General features: G+C 35.8%; 1 protein-coding gene across 4 annotated transcripts in view; it reads left to right on the forward strand.

Annotated features, from left to right (window-relative positions):
- Positions 1-21,207, forward strand: part of LOC138329724 (phthioceranic/hydroxyphthioceranic acid synthase-like) — a 34,679-nt gene that overhangs the window by 9,326 nt on the left and 4,146 nt on the right. For 3 of the 4 annotated variants that reach the window (XM_069277005.1, XM_069277006.1, XM_069277004.1), the window contains 7 exons: positions 1,667-1,900; positions 7,668-7,828; positions 8,792-8,995; positions 9,210-9,391; positions 9,562-9,736; positions 10,133-16,768; positions 18,765-20,162. In XM_069277005.1, coding sequence (XP_069133106.1) covers positions 1,692-1,900; positions 7,668-7,828; positions 8,792-8,995; positions 9,210-9,391; positions 9,562-9,736; positions 10,133-16,768; positions 18,765-20,162 — 8,965 coding nt within the window. In that variant the 5' untranslated portion in view covers positions 1,667-1,691. Of the gene's footprint in view, positions 1-1,666; positions 1,901-2,831; positions 2,894-7,667; positions 7,829-8,791; positions 8,996-9,209; positions 9,392-9,561; positions 9,737-10,132; positions 16,769-18,764; positions 20,163-21,207 lie in introns of those variants that run through there. The other variant, XM_069277007.1, reaches the window with a different exon arrangement.

Genomic DNA, 21,207 nt, shown 5'->3' on the forward strand with positions numbered 1-21,207 from the left:
TGGGAACCATCAAGATGGCAGCCACCTTCAAAAGTCGTGCACGAGCACGTCTTCCCACTGCCTGGGACCGTATACGGCTGATAATGTATACAAGATGGGTTTTTGGGTTGGGGGATCCACTCTCTCACCCAGTGCTGAAGGTTCGTTCCTCTTTCAATCCTAATTAGTTTGTTATGGAATGTTCCATGGGAACCACCCAGATGGCAGTTACCTTTTGAAGTCGTGCACGAGCACGTCTTCCCACTGCCTTGGACCGTATACGGCTGATAATGTATACAAGATGGGGTTTCGGGTTGGGGGACCCACTCTCCCACCCAGTGCTGAAGGTTCGTTCCTCTTTCAATCCTTACTAGATTGCTATGGAATGTTCCATGGGAACCATCAAGATGGCAGTCACCTTCAAAAGGCGTGCACGAGCACGTCTTCCCACTGTCTGGGACCGTATACGGCTGATCATGTATGTAATAAGTGTTTTTGACCCGGAGGTCCGGTTTCCGACCTGGAGTTCAGGGCTCGTTCCCCTAGTTAGCATTATGATTCAAATGAATTATATAAGTGTTAGATTCTTATATTTACCTCTGATGCATCGGAGTGAAAAAGTAAATAAATGTGAGCGCAACTGAAGATATGGTATCAGTAAAATAAATTATTATCGACAGTAAAACTCCCAGATGGCTTATAAAGATCTGTGCTTTAGATATTTACGTGAAAACTCCGAAAAATTATAGTTATTCCAAAGAATTAAACAAAAAAATTGACTTTATTTATTTTCACTCCATCCGTCAAAACAGGTGACGCTTGAATAACGAATAACTGTCTAACTTTACCTTTACCCAGCCATGTCTAAAATTGCTATCAGAACTTGTTCCAATTTTGGAAGCGTCACGTTTTATTGATTCATGACAAAACGATTGATATATGAGTCGATCCTTGGATAAGTCCAATGTTTTGCCTGGTTCATTGAGAATTGTTTTTGGTTGGTTTGCAGTACATGAAGGTTGAAAATGATAATAAATTTTATCACATAAATGGCCTGTCCAGCCATGATATACGGCCACGTCATAAATATCGAAAGACACATGTGTAATAAAACTATTATGACGTCACATGTAATTTTGACGTCATAATCTATATGTGACGTCGCATGATTGTCTCAGTAGACAGAAACGTCACATCAGAGCTGGATTTCTACTGTTTCATATAGAGACAAAATTTTAAGTTTTACTTATATTTCTATCAATAATAGTTATGTGATAAATAGAATCTTACACTCATGACTATGTAGCTCGTGGAATATTAAATTACTGAACTCGTTTCATGAATTTCATATCACATAGCCACTCATGTAAGATCCTCTAGGTATTAAAACCGAATGATAACTAATTATAATAATATACACATGTAAATGTGATATGCTATTTTAAAGTGTTAAAAGATTAATTATTATTACATAAATAATATTATTCCCCCAACAATACATTTACGCTAAATAGATATAAGTGTTGTATTTCAAGAATTTTCAATATTGATATCAGGTATTCCATTACTGTTTGTCGATAATTGGATTAGATAAATTCTTCATTAAGAGAATATAGTGCAATTTACATACAATTAATCATAAATGAAACAAATGAAATAATTAACAATCAGAAATTTGATATTTAAGCTGTGATGTGCGTGACCGGTTCGGAATGGACGATGGTAACGACATCGTCATTGTGGGAGTGGGCTGTAAGTTTCCCGGAGCAGACGACCTAGATGAATTTTGGCGGGTACTGAGTGAGGGAGAAAATCACGTGATAGAAATACCACGAGAGAGGTGGAACAATAATGCATTCTATCATGAAGACCCGAACGAACCTGGGAAATCTTACGTCACACGCGCGGGGTTCATCAAAAAGTAAGTAATTCCCCAAATGAATTATCATAGCAAAGTAGTTAGTATAAGTTCATAAACCCATGAAAAATAATATTAAAAGAAAAAAAGCACTATAAACTCATTGTAGACTATTTCAGCATTGCTTGATGTTGAAATAGTCAGCATTGCGTTGGTAGACTATTTCAGTATTGCACAATAAGGTAGTGTTTTCACATATCAAATGCTGCAAATAATTTAAATAATTTACATAATACTTATTTTTACAAAAGCGCCTAATTGCAAATAGGAAAACTCCATAAAATATATTTCTATATATATGAACGTGTTGTTTCCATATTTGCTTTCATTTCTAGAAAAATGCAAGCAAATTATATTGATAAAAAATTACGCTATTGATACTACATGTATATGTCAATTATGGTAGGCCACATTAAGGAACACATTTAAAAAATGGAAAATGACACTTCTACAGGAAAAAAATCTAATTATGTAATTATTGTTAATCAATACTATATATTTAGTTTAAAGTTGAATGTTTGCTTTAAATATTAGGATATATCAGAAATCCACACATATTTGCATATTGAAAACCACATCATGTGAAATTATGTGTAATTATTTAACGGAGTAACTTGATGCGTATAATTCATCTGAAACAATTAAGAAAATGCGCATTCTATATCCAATGGAAAAAAAAAATAATAATAAAAATAATAATGGAAAATATTAATATTGTTGTTATTCTTAGCAGAAGCATTTTGTTACTTTGATATTTATGTTTGATAAAATTGATTTTTAAATCGATTTTAATGATTGCAATTCATATACGACATCTCACAGAAATGATTTTTTTAATATATTGATTTAAATGCAAATTTAATATAGGCTATGATTATGTTAAGAAATAAAAAGAGAGTTCAATGACATGTATTATAATCCTTAAACATTTTAGGTGGCTTATGCGTATCCGTGTATTTCTATAAAATGAAATGAAATGCCAGGCTCAACACAAAGGTTGATATTTATATTCTGTGAATGATATAAGTTACGCTTGTATAACGTAACATAATGCAAATTCATCTTGAATTACTAAACGTTTCCAATTCATACTAACTTACTAATATTGATATTGTTTTGATGTTTAATTTGCAATAACGGTTTGTTTATTTTAAGCATTATTCTCAATATCTTTTGGGGTTATGAAGTCACAGACAAAAAACGGAAGAACATTCTTCATAGACGCGAAGCCATATTCCAATTCCATTTAAATACTGTACATCATGTAAAATTAAGAAATCATGTGATATCTTTTTATTATTTTTAATCTTATTTAGCTGAATATATTTCTAGCAGAAAAGTACTGTTTAACGATAAATTTCTCTCTTATTGCAAATTGAATAGATTATACAGCTACCAAATATTGGGGATTTCTATTATGATTGCATTGCACATTGCCGTAAAGCATATTTAAACAAAGCAAAAATTCATGAAAATTTCTACACAAATAATTCTGTTTAAGCATTGCTTGCAATTTTCATCCCTGTTACACTTATAAAATCTGAGTCAAATTCACTACTGTTACAAAATAATTAATCTCTTATTGTACAAATGAACATCATACTTGAAATTTTTTGTTCTCAATACATTACACATTGGATTAAAGTTAATTGAAACTAGAAGTATAAAGTTCACGAAAGTTTCTTAGCGATAATTAGTTCAACCGTTATTCACATTGTCACTTCTGTTACACTTGAGTTTGATGTCACTCCTATTATCAGACGATAAGCTATTGACTGTAGATTTGCAGTTATTGTAATGTCTCTTTTATGGCTGTTAGAATGTAAAAACGTGAAATCTAGACAGTTTAATAAAAGTACGTAGACTTAAGTCCTAGTGCATGTCTTCTCTGGGTCACTGCTGTTACATGATATGTCCCTCCTGTCCGACAATGGTAAAGTCATCTTTTTGAATATAACAACTTACTAGTTCATCACAAGGTTGTGAAATTAGAAACGTATGAGGGCTATCATATTTTAAACAAATTGTCAATTAATTAGCCAGAAGTGCAGGTGTAAACTGCATGTATTTGTCACTTCTATTATAACAATTGTCCCTCCTGTGAAAATGAAATAACAGAAGTGACCGTTACAGATGGGACATTTTAAAGTTATATGTGCCGTAACTGGTCAAACATTTTGACATGTTATTTTTTCTTCAATAATCTATTAAAAATCATCTGGTTTGATGAATAAAGCTGTGAAAATCATTCTAATGTACAGACAAACATATATGATGCTTTATAAACGTTAGTTTGAACAAAGATGTTATACATTGTAAAATTCATGGTTTTATTTTTATTATGTATGTTTTGATGAAGACGTATTTGCAGGAATCACTATTCAATTACTAGAAATACTATAAAAATGTGAAATGAAATTGCAGACAACAATTTGGCTTCATAGTCTGACCGTGTGTACTAATTTCACTGCACTGTAGACGTTAATGTAATATTTTTTGGCAGTACAATGATTTTTGGCAGCACTGCCAAAAATTGTTTTCAGCCCTTATTTGTACTCGTGAAATTAAAACCTGTGCATTCAAAATATTGTAATTCTCAAAATGTTGGTACCTTATGGTGGTGAATAACATACTAAAAGCTCTTCTTGATTCGTGAGTATGAAAAATGCGGCACATGTAACTTTAAGAGGTTTTTTAGAAATTCAAAACTGTTAAGAATCTTTAATTATACACATATGTTCTTCTATTGAAGTATGTTAAGTATGCTACCATGGCAATGTATCTTTTTCGTCTCAACATCTTAGTTTTTACAGTTGTAACAGTAATGACATTTCAAAATGTTCACATCCATTTTTACGTATGTATTTTATTCCTGGTTTTACTTAAGACTTCCACTAAGTTTTTTCAGTAATGAATAACTTTTGATGCATTATTTGAAAACGTCAGACAACAGTTAAGGTATACAAAAACGCAACAGTAATAATAGTGACAATAAAACTTCAGACAAGCATTTAGAATGTCATATTTTTAACAATAATTTTTCTGTTGAATTTCTACATTAAAAAAGTACTTTTATTCAGTCTACATCTTTGAAACTCTGATAATTATTTTTTTCTTAAACGACGACAAAGAAAATTTATGTTGAAAATTAGGAAAATGACCTGTGACATGCCTAGTTTGGTATATTTTCATATTAAATCGTCAAAATTATTATAAAAATCAATTTAATATCATTGTTTTTTGTTTGCAGAATTTTTTTATACTTAAAAGTGCAATCCTTCAACATCATGTGACGCAAAGTAATACGTCTCATAATATTATAATGTAGAAGTAGTACATGCTATATATGATATATGACAACTTACCATGCACTCATAATTCAAAATAAAATACCTCTTATAATCATATACTATTTGAAACCATCTATGTTTTAAGCTTCCATTGTCAAGATTGTCTTGTCATCTTTGTCATATCTTTAGTAAGGTAGTATACCATGTCATGTCATAATGAAAATCAATAAAATGTAAATGATAAAAAAATATTATAATGTACACTTATGTTAACTAATTTGGCAGGCTTTGGCGATGCTCAACTAATTTAATATCCTTTCATTTTAATATGTTACAACGTTTATCATACATTTGTTGTCCCATCAGTTTACTTGTAGCATTTTTATAAAATGTCAAGATAAATATGATTCTTTTTGAACATATGCTTTATCACCTATCTAATCCGTCTGATAAGCTTACAAGATATATTACATGTATCCGATTGATCATTGTTGTATAGATGATTTAAATAACGATACGCTCATGTCATAAAATATCCGCTGGATTGTGATATACATATGTATGTGAAATTATGAGACAATTACTGCGGTTATTGTATAGGAAAGATTTGGTGAAAATTTATTTCATTAAATTTCATATAAATCAAACAGCAAAAGAGATTTAGAAAGTTAGAAAAAAACCAAATAAGTATTATGATTGATATGTCATATAATTTGGCTAATATTATGTAAGAAGTTGTATGTGCTCAAAATTTAACAATGATGAATAAGGTGAATAAGGTGCCATTATCCTAAAATGTTCCTATAGTTTAATATTACATCTTCTTTCAAAGTTTTGATGAAACTGAACCTATCAGGTTTTTATATTCAATTTTGTAATTTTTTTTCAATAGCGCATTGGTTTTATGGAACACTCAACTGTAATTTATAAAGAATATTGACATACATACATAAAAATCTTTTCATACACATATTCGGCCAAAACAGACAAATTATCAACAAAATATATGTTGTTTGACAGATGTGATATATATCACATTTTTTCAAGACAGAATATTCCTTTCTCTTCATAATACGTGTTATGATATGGTTTTGAGTAAATGAGGTAAAAACAATGATCTAAAATGCCCTAAACATCATCATAAAAACTTAGAGTAAGTGTTGCAAGCACTACACGTCTCCAGGTGTCAATTACATTTTCTAATCTATGGCAAGTTATTATTATTGCTTAGTTATGCTATCATCATATGAAGTTTGACTAAATCCGTTGATGTGTTCTAACGGTATCGTTTGGAAACTAATATTTTGTAAAGCAAGCTATTTTTTATCACAGTGACCTTTGTAGTTGACCTTTTCACCTCAAATGCAAACCCAGGCTGTGTCACCCCCTATGCTATCATTGAATTCAATCCCAAGCTGTATTTTTTTGCATATGCTACCATAGTGTAAAGTTTGATCGAAATCCATCGATTCGTTCTCAAGTTATCATCCGCAAACCAAATCCGAATAGACGGACGGACAGACTGACGGACAGACAGACAGACAGACAGGAAGACGGGGACAAACACTATAGTCCTCTCCGGTTTCACCAAAAGGGGACTAATAAAAAGGATAAAGTTAAACGGTAACGGAAATCGAATATATAAACAACGGACTAATTTGCTTTTATTCAGTCAATTTTCAAACAAATAGAACCACGGTTGATCAAGATATAACATTTTAAGCACCATGAAATTATTTTTTTGCCATTTATAAGGACGTAAAAATAAGTTATCCCTTACACAAGGTGTATTTTTTAAAGAAATAAATTAATGTACCTAAATCCTATTCAGATCTTTATAAATCTTATCAAACTAACTTTTTTAACTTACTCATTAATCAAGTTCTTTCTTAAATGTTTTACTTTTTCTGCATATTGTAGTCAAATATTCCTGTGGTGCTCCACGTCTGATAATCATTAAAAATGACGCTAGTTCCATAGTTCTGAAACACGAGCTAAAATTTTGAGACACTGTATTTTTCATTCACTACTACATTTATCAATATTTGTAGTTGGTTGCACATAGCAACATTGTGATATTGCAATACATCATCATTATCCTCGCCGACAGAGCATAAATGATTCTCATCCAATAATTGGTGTTTAAACGTGTATACACGTATATATATATATATATATATATGCGTCTAATTAACAAAGAAAATATGATAAGATACATCTGAAAAATAATTTAGTTTGCTTTTGGTGCATGCGCAATCAGTACTTCATTCCATATATATTTCTTTCGGGACGCTATTAATTATTTAATATTTTTATTCTAAGATAAAATTAAAAGCTCAAGCTTTTCAATGGTGGTTATGGTGTAAAGTAAGAAACGTGTGTAAGTAAAGACAAATACAATTCGTCTGCTCCTGTTTTTATTGAGCAAAATACTATGTGTCAGCGGTGTTTCATCTTTGATAATTATTATATTCATTCAGATATGATGAATGGGATTACAAATTGTTCAACGTCAACAAAATGGAAGCCGCCACGGTGGACCCCCAGCAGCGATACGTGCTTGACTGCGTTCATATGGCCATGGAAGATGGCGGAATCACGAGAAGAGATTTGAATGGGTCCAATACAGGGGTTTACATAGGTAAGATTTGAATCGATCAATTTAATATATTAATATTATGTCATCTAAGACTAATGACCTATTCTAATTGCCTTTTATCCGTCGGCATCCGTCTTCCGACATTTCTCTTTCGTCATGTGTCCATAAACAGATTACATTTTCGACTTCTTCTCCGAAACTACTGAAGCAAATTCTATGTCGTTTTGCACACACCTTCTAAGGCCATATCGGACGGTTGCCAAAATCGCTGAAATTTCAGTTAACTCAAGTGTTTGATATGGAATTAGATATTCTTCATGGATTGAAAGGTTGAATCGATATAATGACTTACTTTCCAAAATATCTTTTTTTTATTTATTTTAGCAACATTTCTATATCTTATGCCGCCTTGGAAACATTGTTTATGCTATATATTAAACCTGAACCGGATGCAAGGGACTAAACGTTTAGTTCGGGTTGTTTGTCTTATTAACAGTCAGGGTCATTTAAGGATGTGCTAGATTTGATGGTGGGGAAGGTAGCGAGCTTGTTGTAATATATCGAGCCACCACATCTGCTTAGGCCAAAAGTGTTTAAAACAGGCTGGTTGAGCTCTCTGTGTCATTCTGCATCAAACTTAGGTGACCGTTAATGCCCCGGTCACTTGTTGAATAAGCAAACCACTAAACTAAACACAAACACTCACTTTTATCTATATAATCATGCATGCAATTATTTATCGTTTTTTTCAGTTAAAATATGAAGGTCTTTGTTATCATGTGTCATAATGACTTTAAAAAGGTGAATGTGTGTCCTCAATTTCCTACAATCATTCTTATTATATCAGTATACATGTACATAAAAATCCATGAGAGTTGAAGCTTATTTGACTGAATAGTTTGATGACATTGGTATTTACGATTTACCTCTGCATTACGGGACAATAAAAGTAAATGTAAATAATGATATTTTGTCATGATATAATGTGTAAGATGTCTTCCAAAGGTGTAATGAACGATGATTACAAAGTACGTTCAAGCGATGACCTGAACACTATGACCAACTACAGTCTGACCGGAACATCCACGAGTATTATATCCGCTAGAGTCTCCTACACCTACAACCTTCTTGGTCCGTCTATGTCAATTGACACCGCCTGTTCCTCAGCGTTGGTAGCGATCCACACAGCCTCACAGGCACTGAAATCTGGTATGTGTCCTTAAGAGCTTAAAGAGTTTTGAATATTAATGAGTGCCTATTTGCTTATGATGATATCACTACACCTGATTTGCATATGTCGGCAAATAGCGTTATGTTGCATGGCCTTCTTGTAGGTGATTTCATTGTGGTAGAAACAGCTGAAAAAAGCTTTGTTTAAAGAGCTGCGGGACTAACCAAAGTTCTTCTGTTTCGCTGTTGGCAGGTGATTGTGACGTCGCCATCTGCGGCGGTGTTAACAGTATCCTGTACCCAGACATATTTGTTCCGCTAAGCAAGGCACGTATGGTTTCACCAACCGGACAGTGTCAAGCTTTCTCTAATAAGGCAGACGGCTATGCTAGGGGAGAGGGATGTGGAATAGTTATATTAAAAACAAAGAAACAGGTAACAGGAAATGTTGGTGACTTTAACCAGAATGCATGTTCAACTTTACGTAATCACCTTAATGTTAATTTAAAAATAAAATAACAATAAACACATTAGTGATTTTAAAAAAAAAGCAAATCGATACCGATAGTACTAATTCCATTATATTGGTTTTCTTTGTCTTAAAGGCTGTATTAGATGGTAACAAGATTTGGGCAGCCATAGCAACGGGATGCAATCAAGACGGACGGACAACAACACCTATCACTGCACCATCAAGTAACCAACAACGAAATCTCCTGGTGAAAGTTTATTCTAAAACCGGCATTGATCCGAATGATATCCAATACATAGAAGCACATGGTAAGAATTAAGATAATCAATGACATAGAGAGTTTGTGACGCTATTAAAGAATATCATAGACCTAAGTAGAGACAAAGAATGGTTGAGTGGACATTCTACACAACATGATTTGATTTTTTTTGTTATCACAGTAGGATAAAACGGGGCTTGACATGTGACATGTATATAGACTGGTATTGTATAGACTGAATTGACTTTTTAAAACATGAGAATAATTTTTGCTTCAGATGTTTACGACACAATGAATGACATTTGAAAATTTACAAAATCACTCAAGTAGAAACTTTGAGGTAATATCAAATGCTAATTTTGGTTAAATCCTATCTTAATTCAGATTAGTACAACATGAATTGAATGTAATGAAAATACTGTATCATTTAACATTAACGTTATAGGCACTGGGACTCCTGTTGGTGACCCGATTGAAACAAATACACTAGGGGAGTTCTTTGCTCAGAAACGTCAAAATGGAGATAGTTATCAAAATAACATCCTCCTTGGATCAGTAAAAACTAATATCGGTCACTTGGAATCTGCCGCCGGAGCTGCGGGACTGGTCAAAGTTCTCTTGATGATGCAAAATGAAAAGATTGTTCCTTCTCTTCACTATGACAATCCAAACCCGAATATCAGTTTTGATGAATTTCGTTTAGAGGTCGCCCGAAATATGTCACAATGGCCATGTCTTAAAAAAGGAGGACGGCTCTCCTGCGTAAACTCTTTTGGATTTGGAGGGACGAATAGTCATGCCGTCATCAAACAATACCGCGTGGATGACTTTAAAGAAGAAAAGAAAACACGTAAATCAAATCGTATTATCGCTGTTACTGGTAGTGATATCAGGTCTCTAGGAAAGAACTTATATCAATTGAAAGAGAACATACACAAAGCCAAATACTGTCTAGAGGACATATCATATACATCGACATGCAGACGAGATCATTACGCATACCGCACTGCTTTTCTTGTGAAAACAAAAGAGGACGTGGTCAGAAATTGCAACGAACATTTGCATCAGCTTCAAACAATTAAACCAGCAGGTTTTTCTAAACCGAATATGGTCTTTGTCTTTTGTGGAGTGGGTACTGCCTGGACTGGAATGTGTCAAGAATTGTTGAACAAAGAAGACAAATTTACAGAGACAGTTAGAGAAATCGACAGAATCCTCACTCCTTTAGCTGGATGGTCTATAATACAAACACTTACAGACGGGTTTGACATCAGCGATCCATTGAAGAGTCACCTGGCGATTTTCACTTGTCAGGTTGCAATGGCTAAACTTTGGAACCATTTAGGGATACAGCCAGACATTATCGTCGGACAGTCCGTAGGGGAAGTCGCGGCAGCATATGCAGCAGGAGTCCTATCGATAGAAGATGCAGTCAGGGTCATATACGAAAGATCACGCATATTAGATGAAGCGAAAGGTGGCACTATGTGCGTAATCGGCAATTGTAATGTGTCTTTGGTAGGTGACACTTGCAAGAAATTTAGGGGCAAAGTAAACATTGCCGTCAATACTAGCCCAAAAGCGTGTACACTGACCGGGGATAGAGATGCGATTGAAGAGGCCATAAAGATTCTAGAGAAAGAGAATAAAGACAAATCATTTATTCGTCGACTCAACGTGCAATGTGCCTACCACAGTCACTACATGGAATCTGCCAGTGAAAAATTGGAAACAGCTCTCTGCGGTCTTAAAGGAATGGAACCACATTGCAAATTGATATCCACAGTTACGGGAGAATTTGCCATGGGTAACGAGTTTGTCTCGCCGCAATATTGGGCAAAAAATGTTAGACAACCTGTACTGTTACAGCATGCCATAACTAAGGCGCAATCAGACAAAACCTTCAACATCTACCTTGAAATAGGGCCTAAGCCTGTATTGAGATTTCATCTCGGTGATATAGTTGGAACTGGTAATGCTACAGCGTTGCCATCTATGACAGAAAAGAAGGAATTAGATATGCTGCAACTTTCCATGATTGAACTTTTCAAACATGGCATTGACCCATGCTGGTCTAACATCGTTACAACAGCTTCACTGACGGATCTACCAAAATGTTCGTTCAGTCCTGTGAAACTATTGTTTCAATCAGATGTCACCCTTTTGAAAATCAGTGGTGTCCGGACAACTCAGTCAAGTCATCTATTTGTGGAGAGAGCAGGGGGAGATGAGATACGGTTCAAAATCAACATATCACCAACCACAACTTGGTTTCTCTACGAGCACGTTGTTTCGGGCACAATCGTGGTTCCTGGGGCGTTTTACATCGATGTCGCTCTGCAGATTGCCATGGAGTTTGGAATCAAAGGCCAGAAAAATATCAGTGTATCGGCACAGTTCGTACAACCACTACACTTAAACAAAGCAGAACCTTGTAAAGCAGAAGCATACGTCGAACACTTGGACGACGGGTTGTCCATTCATGTACTCAAAAACAAAGTAACGTCTGCCAGATGTCAGATACGAGAGTCGGATGGGCATTCACTTGAAACTGTAGACGTAGAAGCCATCCGAAAAAGATGTACAGTGCATCAGTCGGCCACTGAAACGTACCAGAATTTAAAGAGACTGGGGTTTTCTTATGGCAGCGAGTTAAAAATCTTGGGTAACGCATTGAAATCTGATAATGAGTGTCTTGTCCAAATGAAATTGACAGACAGAATCATAAAAGACATCGACGCTACGCACTTGCATCCAGCAATATTGGATGGACTTCTGCAAACTACAGGCGTTTTTAACCTACAAACCAACATAGGTACAACACTTCTCCCTGCAGGAATTGAAAGTATTATGACCCGCCAGTCCCCGGAAAAGAAGATGCTTGCCTTTGCAACATTGGTATCTCATACAAAACAAAGGATCCGGTACAATGCATTGCTTTTGACCGAGGATGGAAGAATCATTGCCGAAATTAGAAATTTCTTTATTCAGTGTATTGGTTCCAATAATAAGGATGAAGAGGATTCCATGTATGAGGTCAGATGGGAGAAGAAGGAAATGAAAGTCACGTCTAAAGAGAGTCAACACTCTGGCAAAGAACAACAAAACTCGGTCGTTATCTCCCTTGATAGAAGTGATGCAGAAATATTTGACTCGGAGATCAACAATATGTCCAGTTATCATCTTGCAACTCATGATGAATATTTCGAAAGCAAACTTACAGATTACTTGCGAATGTCAGGACATACATGTATCAACTCATTGATTTTCTCAGTCAATAAAGAGAAAAGCCTGGACCAATTAACTGGCGAAGAAGTGATGAAGAGAGTATCAGCAAATGCCTGCGCTCTATTAAAAATTTGTCAGCAGCTTGTTAATCTGAGGATAGATTTACCAGTTCTAATTATTACTGAGAAAACGCAGGGACCTGGTGTGTCACAGAATCAGGTAGAAAATGTCATCGGTTCTGAGCTTTGGGGAATGGCAAGGTCAATTGTTCTAGAGTATCCTTTGCAGCTTACATTGATTGACAGACATGTTCCATTACGTCAATGCAGTTCTACAATCGAAGACCTACTAATTTATCAAAATCCTCAGTTATGCTCTGAGGCAGAACTTTTGGTCACTACAAACAAAGTGTACTTTAACCGACTAGTGCCACAACAGGAACTACCGAGGGAATACAAGTGGATATCTATAGAGAACTCTGACAGAGTGCACCTGAAATCACGTCGTCCAGACAATGTTGAAGACAAATTTTGCTTACTTCAGGATATAGAACCAATACCAAAAGGAATGTTCATGGAAGTAGAACAAGCTGTTATGCACGACAGTGCTTTATGTTCTTTGACGACACAATCTGCATGGAATGATATTCCGATTTGGGCATCCGAAAAAGAAGATGGATTTGATATTTTGACATTTGAGATATGCGGCAAAGTCACAGTTCATTCAGATGATAAGCCGCCGAATCAGCTCGAAGGAATGTATGCAGCTTGCTCCCCATTCACTTTACAAAGCATTGTTGAGGTACATCAAGATTGCATAGTGAGAATCGATGACTTGCCTAGTTATAAACCAGGAACTCTAAGGGCGTCAGCTTTCTTGTGGCACATGAAGGAATATCTTGTGAGAGGAATAACACTTATCATTACAAATGGAGACGACAACGTCGGTGAAATACTACGGGCGATGCTCCCGAAACCACAGGCTAGCCAAGTAGTTATTGACACTTTGGATGGTTTACATAATCCAGACACACAACAATATAATGTTGAAACAGTTGTTATTCTCACAACTGTAACCTTCGCAACACTTTGTGACCTTTTAGACAAGACAGAAGGGGTACATACCTGCCTATCTCTGGAGTTGTTTGGAACAATGCATACCTGGCAGACAGCACGAAAGAAGTATGGCGAATTATCTTTCATTATATTGTATAATGAGGATATATTAATGAGGAAAAATCTCTCTGAAACCATTCTGAAAGTGGGCAAATGGCTAAGGAAGAATCTGTCCAAGATTCAATGCGACAACTGGGCTGAAAAAACAACCAGAGTGGTGACATTGGATTCGGCAAAACAGCAAGAGAAACGCGTGAAAGTCAGGAAAGAACAGCTATTCCGCAGAAAGAGTTGTTACGTCATCGTTGGAGGATTGACAGGGCTGGGATGGGAGATCGTCAAATACCTCGCAACAGATTGTTCAACAAGCATAGTAATACTTTCAAGATCTGTACCCAATGCCGCTCAAACGAGAGAGATATCAAAGCTGGAGAAATTGACTTCGACATCGATAAAGGCTCTATCGGCAGACATCACAAGTATCGGGTCACTGGAAAAAGCTTTCACTAGGATTGAGAATTATTATGGACAACATTCCGTAAAAGGAATATTCCATGGCGGTGCTGTTTTGAATGACGGATTGTTCATCAACCAAACAAATGAGAGTTTTAAGAAAGTGTTGCTACCAAAAGTGCTAGGAAGCTGGAATCTCCACACTTTTTCAAAACGATATGACCTTGACTTTTTCATTTTGCACTCCTCCGTGGCATCGGTGATCGGAAATAAAGGTCAAAGCAACTACAGCGCTGGTAATGCATTTATGGATTCCCTTGCTCATTACAGAGCAGCTAACGACTATCCTGGGCTGAGCATCAACTGGGGACCGCTGGCGGTTGGAATGGCCGCAGACAATGCAGTCCAGGAAGAGCTAGAGAGAAGCGGCTACATGTTTCTTGGTGTCAGAATAACCATTGACTCACTTGTAAAAACGCTTATGTCCGACGGAAATCAAATATTAGTTGGTATATTTGATTGGTCGTTGGTAGAAAGCCAGTTTACAGACGTATCTTTGGAACGAGTAAGACGACGATTCAGACGGGTGATGAACAATGATAACAAGAGAAATATGCAGGCAATATCAGCGGAACTGGTCGGCAATCATTATATGAATACCACCGAGGGCATCACAAGTTTTGTCATAGATGTTGCATCCCTTGTGTTTGCTACCGATGCCAATATGATCAGCATCTCGACCTCCTTGATGAATCTCGGAATAGATTCTATGGTAGCAATGACGTTTATGAACACCATTAATGGCGCTACAAACTGTGCAATTCCTGTCGTATTGCTAATGTCTGAGGAAACCACCATAGAAACGATAGTCGACTATCTTGAGACAAACATAAAACAGACAACAGATATGACAAGGAAGCAGACAGATGTAGCAAAACCCGATGACCTTACACATATGGAGAAAGAATACTTTATCCCAGAAAACATAGATGCATCGCATTTGTTTACCTATGTCGATTTCGAAGCATCTGGACATTTTGCTAATAAGGAGATATGGAAAGCCCTTCTGGGGCACGTTGTGATGAAACATGAAGCGCTGAGAACTCATTTTGTGCAGCGAAGAGACAGTTACGGAAAAAGTACTTACACTAGAGTTGTGACTCCGGCTGAAAAAACGGAACTATACTTCAAAGTCGTCGAAAGGGGGTCAATTAATAGAAACGAACGAATACCATCAGATATGACCATGTACAGATTCTTCCCAGAAACTGATTTTCCGCTTCGTCTTTTATTTGAAGAAGCAGATGGAAAGTGTTATATTAGAATGGTGTTCTCACATCTGACCTTTGATATGACATCGATAATGCTTGTTTTGGAGGACATTCAAAACTTCAAGATCAACGCAGATGTACAAGTTCCAGGATCAATGACCAAAGATATAGCTGGCCACGTGAATGAACGCCTACGCGAACACGAAAATGCATTGAAAGAATATTGGAAACGCAAAATACCTGCAGGTTTATCTTCATTATCCATGGCTGACACTGAGAGAGAGATCCCCCAAGAGATAAATATCTCAACAACAACAGCTCATATACCTCAACAACTTGTTCTGAAACTAGCACAGTTTTGCCGAAACAACGAGATTACCCAGTTTCAATTGATGGTGACAGCATATCAGATTCTTCTTCATGTTGTCACCAGAGTAGACACCATTTGTGTTTTAACCTTGGCAGACATGCGAATGTTATTTCCACAATTTCAACGGGATATAGGATGCATGGTGAACAAAGTTCCGCTTTTCCTGTCCTTATCAAAAGAACGTACAATCAACAACCTACTTATAGAAAACGGAAAGGACATTTGGATGATGCTTAACAGTGGCTTGTATCCCTTCAGGCAGATTGTAAATGAGGTTTCTGCCAGAAATGATGACCCTGACGCCATTTTCAGACACATGCTGGTATACAGAGACTTCCAAAGAGCAAACACAGAGGAAAAAGGTGGTTACGTGAAACTGTTAAACGCTGTGTCGCCAAACAACATGCATGAGACTGTGATGGTAGTATGGAATGATCGTATTAACAGAGCGTTGAATTTAGAACTCGAACACAACACCCTGATTATTAGCAAGCCGGAAGCAGAATCCATTTTGCAGCTTCTAATCAGCCTATTAGAGTATCTTATCGACCATGGTGATTCTACAATGAATGATATGACTCGTGAGTTCAACCATGCGGCACAACTGATACATCCTGTAGGCTCGGAAATCAATCGTACGTCTGGTAAGCCTATATTTTTATTATGAATCCTGTATTTAGGTTATATATACAGTATACCTTGCGAATGGTATTTTTGTTAAATTGGGTATTTCTGTTGGTGTTTTTTATTTTCATTTGTGTTCGCTATGCTCTAACTTCGCAAAAATATACTCATTATTTTACTGGCTGCTGCTGAAGCTCCGTTTTTTACAGATGTGATATATGTATGTAATGAAATACATTTATATAACAGAAACCATAATTGAGAATGATTGTCAATTTATTAATTGACTAGCATATCCAGAACAACTGGATAACTGAACAATTAACACAAACTTGTGTTACAAAACATTACAAAATATAAAATCAATTATGAACATAAAAAATAGCATCTATAAAAAAGGTTGCGAACCAAAAAAGGCCTTACACAAATTACGGCCAGAGCCACTCAACAACGTAAACAGTAGTTTTGCAAATAAATCGACATAAAAAATAAGGGAGAGGTGGGTGGGTACCAAAAATCTTTTCTGAAAAACAGGACGCTTCTTTGTCTTAGTGCGAGTAGTGCGAGTTCTAATTATAGCTTGCTCAGGGGAGATTACTCTATATCGTTCAACGGTTTAAATCTCCCCTGGAGCAAGGGAAATAACTCGAGTTGCCTAAAGTCAACAATCATAAAAAACTATGAACATAGATCACACAAAATTAATTATCCACGCTACGCTACATAATTTACATTTGTGTTCGCTATGCTCTAACTTCGCAAAAATATACTCATTATTTTACTGGCTGCTGCTGAAGCTCCGTTTTTTACAGATGTGATATGTAATGAAATATATAACAGAAACCATAATTGAGAATGATTGTCAATTTATTAATTGACTAGCATATCCAGAACAACTGGATAACTGAACAATTAACACAAACTTGTGTTACAAAACATTACATAATATAAACTCAATTATGAACATAAAAAATAGCATCTATAAAAAAGGTGGCGAACCAAAAAAGGCCACAAAAAAGCCACCCAAAAGCGCAGCCAGAAAAATTGGGAAAGTGGATCATCTGTCCTGTTATCTAACCAGATACACATTTGAGACAGGGAAAGTACCAATGACGTTATATTTTGAAATTAACCTCATATAAAAAATAGGATAAATTGAAATAAGAATTTTAATATTACAACACATCCTCACAAATGAGCGAGGTTAAGAAATGGTCGAACATTTATAATTACATATAATATATGCAAATACAGTTGAATCTTTATAACTTGGAACAAACCCAGCAGCCAAATGCTGACCTGAGTAACAACCAAGCATATCACAATACGAATCATCTTAACAAGCGAGCTAGATTAACTTGGACACATACTGATATCTGATAAAAGTAGGAATAGTTCAAACCATGATTAAACCAGCAGCCAAATGCTGAACTAGCTCTACACAGTAATCAATTTAGTATTTACACATACAATGAAACTATAACATATAAAAACATAAATGTAGGAGCCAAAATTATATGCAGACCAAGGAAAACCATATGAAAAATTCTACAAAATATGAAACACACAATTAAGTTGGCACAAATTATCAATAGCTTATGAGACAGCATAACATTTGTATAGGAATAATAAACCTCAGCAGCCAAATGCTGACCTGAGTGAAAATTATCCTGATAGAACAAATATAAATACAAGTAGCACCATGTAAAGGTAACAAATATATAAACCAACTGCGATAACTTATCACAAACAGAAATAAGTATGATAATTTGAACAGTTGGTTGTGAGCATCAATGGAACTGTTAGAAACATATAAGCAATATGAACTCAGCAGCCAAATGCTGACCTGAGATACATGCATGCCTAGTTACAACACAAATGACTTCAACCGAACATAACGACGGACTGCGTCAGAGTTTCAGCGGCCCATTTTCTGAATAGCATGTTCAGAAAACCCTAAGTTAGCAGCCTCTGTAGCAGCCCCAATGCGAAAGCTATGGCCTTTATACTCGGCAGGCATAAAACAGACAACAGATATGACAAGGAGGCAGACAGATGTAGCAAAACCCGATGACCTTACACATATGGAGAAAGAATACTTTATCCCAGAAAACATAGATGCATCGCATCTGTTTACCTATGTCGATTTCGAAGCATCTGGACATTTTGCTAATACGGAGATGTGGAAAGCCCTTCTGGAGCACGTTGTGATGAAACATGCAGCGCTGAGAACTCATTTTGTGCAGCGAAGAGACAGTTACGGAAAAAGTACTTACACTAGAGTTGTGACTCCGGCTGAAAAAACGGAACTAAACTTCAAAGTCGTCGAAAGGGGGTCAATTAATAGAAACGAACGAATACCATCAGATATGACCATGTACAGATTCTTCCCAGAAACTGATTTTCCACTTCGTCTTTTATTTGAAGAAGCAGATGGAAAGTGTTATATTAGAATGGTGTTCTCACATCTGACCTTTGATATGACATCGATAATGCTTGTTTTGGAGGACATTCAAAACTTCAAGATCAACGCAGATGTACAAGTTCCAGGATCAATGACCAAAGATATAGCTGGCCACGTGAATGAACGCCTACGCGAACACGAAAATGCATTGAAAGAATATTGGAAACGCAAAATACCTGCAGGTTTATCTTCATTATCCATGGCTGACACTGAGAGAGAGATCCCCCAAGAGATAAATATCTCAACAACAACAGCTCATATACCTCAACAACTTGTTCTGAAACTAGCACAGTTTTGCCGAAACAACGAGATTACCCAGTTTCAATTGATGGTGACAGCATATCAGATTCTTCTTCATGTTGTCACCAGAGTAGACACCATTTGTGTTTTAACCTTGGCAGACATGCGAATGTTATTTCCACAATTTCAACGGGATATAGGATGCATGGTGAACAAAGTTCCGCTTTTCCTGTCCTTATCAAAAGAACGTACAATCAACAACCTACTTATAGAAAACGGAAAGGACATTTGGATGATGCTTAACAGTGGCTTGTATCCCTTCAGGCAGATTGTAAATGAGGTTTCTGCCAGAAATGATGACCCTGACGCCATTTTCAGACACATGCTGGTATACAGAGACTTCCAAAGAGCAAACACAGAGGAAAAAGGTGGTTACGTGAAACTGTTAAACGCTGTGTCGCCAAACAACATGCATGAGACTGTGATGGTAGTATGGAATGATCGTATTAACAGAGCGTTGAATTTAGAACTCGAACACAACACACTGATTATTAGCAAGCCGGAAGCAGAATCCATTTTGCAGCTTCTAATCAGCATATTAGAGTATCTTATCGACCATGGTGATTCTACAATGAATGATATGACTCGTGAGTTCAACCATGCGGCACAACTGATACATCCTGTAGGCTCGGAAATCAATCGTACGTCTGGTAAGCCTATATTTTTATTATGAATCCTGTATTTTGGTTATATATATAGTATACCTTGCGAATGGTATTTTTGTTAAATTGGGTATTTTTGTTGGTGTTTTTTTTATTTTCATTTAAAACTATAATTTAATTTTCTTGTACATTAAATCAACGATGAAAATATTATATCTATAAGGATATTGTCACACATTGGTGTTAATATCGAATGGGGTTAGCAAAGGAAGTGTCACGGAGCATAAAGTCTAATCCTTATTCTCAACCATACCTATATATGATTGCAGTTAAATTGATTTGGATTTCTCAGTATAGATTAAGTAAATTAGTGACATAGCAAGGCATCCATTGACTCGTACACCATATGTAATGAACTTTCACCTACTATTAATACTATTCAATACTATTAATATGCATGGTGGAAATAAATTCCAATTTTCAATAAATTCTACAAAAACATGGATTGACTAGATGTTTGATGAAAAGATAGCATACGAGAGACCATGTTTCATTCCATGATACGAGAAAAATGACAGAAAAGAATAACCTTTCAAGTCAGAAGGTTACTGGTTTTATTTAGAAAGTCTAGTGTGCATGTTTTATAAGTAATTTGCATCCTCTGGTAAACATTGTTGTGCTGCAACTTAATTATAATCAATATATTGATCTACATCTACTTACAGCTCTGTAAACGAACTGAGTGGCTTGGCGATCAAGATATTATTTAAATTAGAATGAATTATATCGGGAAATAACCTCTTTAAAGCTTCTTTGAAAAGGACATAATAGCACGCATTTAATTAAATGATGCTCAACATTAACAAGAAGAAAATATTCAGTTAGATAAAACAAATACGATATGGAACGCAATCTAACAAATACCATAGCGCACTACATTGCAAATACAAATGTAACTATCCTAGAGCATGCGATAGATATGCATTAACCGAGAAAGAAACAGTTGATTTTCGAAACTCCAACTTACAAAGACCCTGTGTGATTGTGTTGGGTCTTTAATAAAAGTTTGATGGTGCAATTGAATAAATTTAAC

The sequence above is a fragment of the Argopecten irradians genome, chromosome 8, assembly GCF_041381155.1.
Source record: "Argopecten irradians isolate NY chromosome 8, Ai_NY, whole genome shotgun sequence".
Classification (NCBI taxonomy): Eukaryota; Metazoa; Mollusca; class Bivalvia; order Pectinida; family Pectinidae; genus Argopecten; species Argopecten irradians.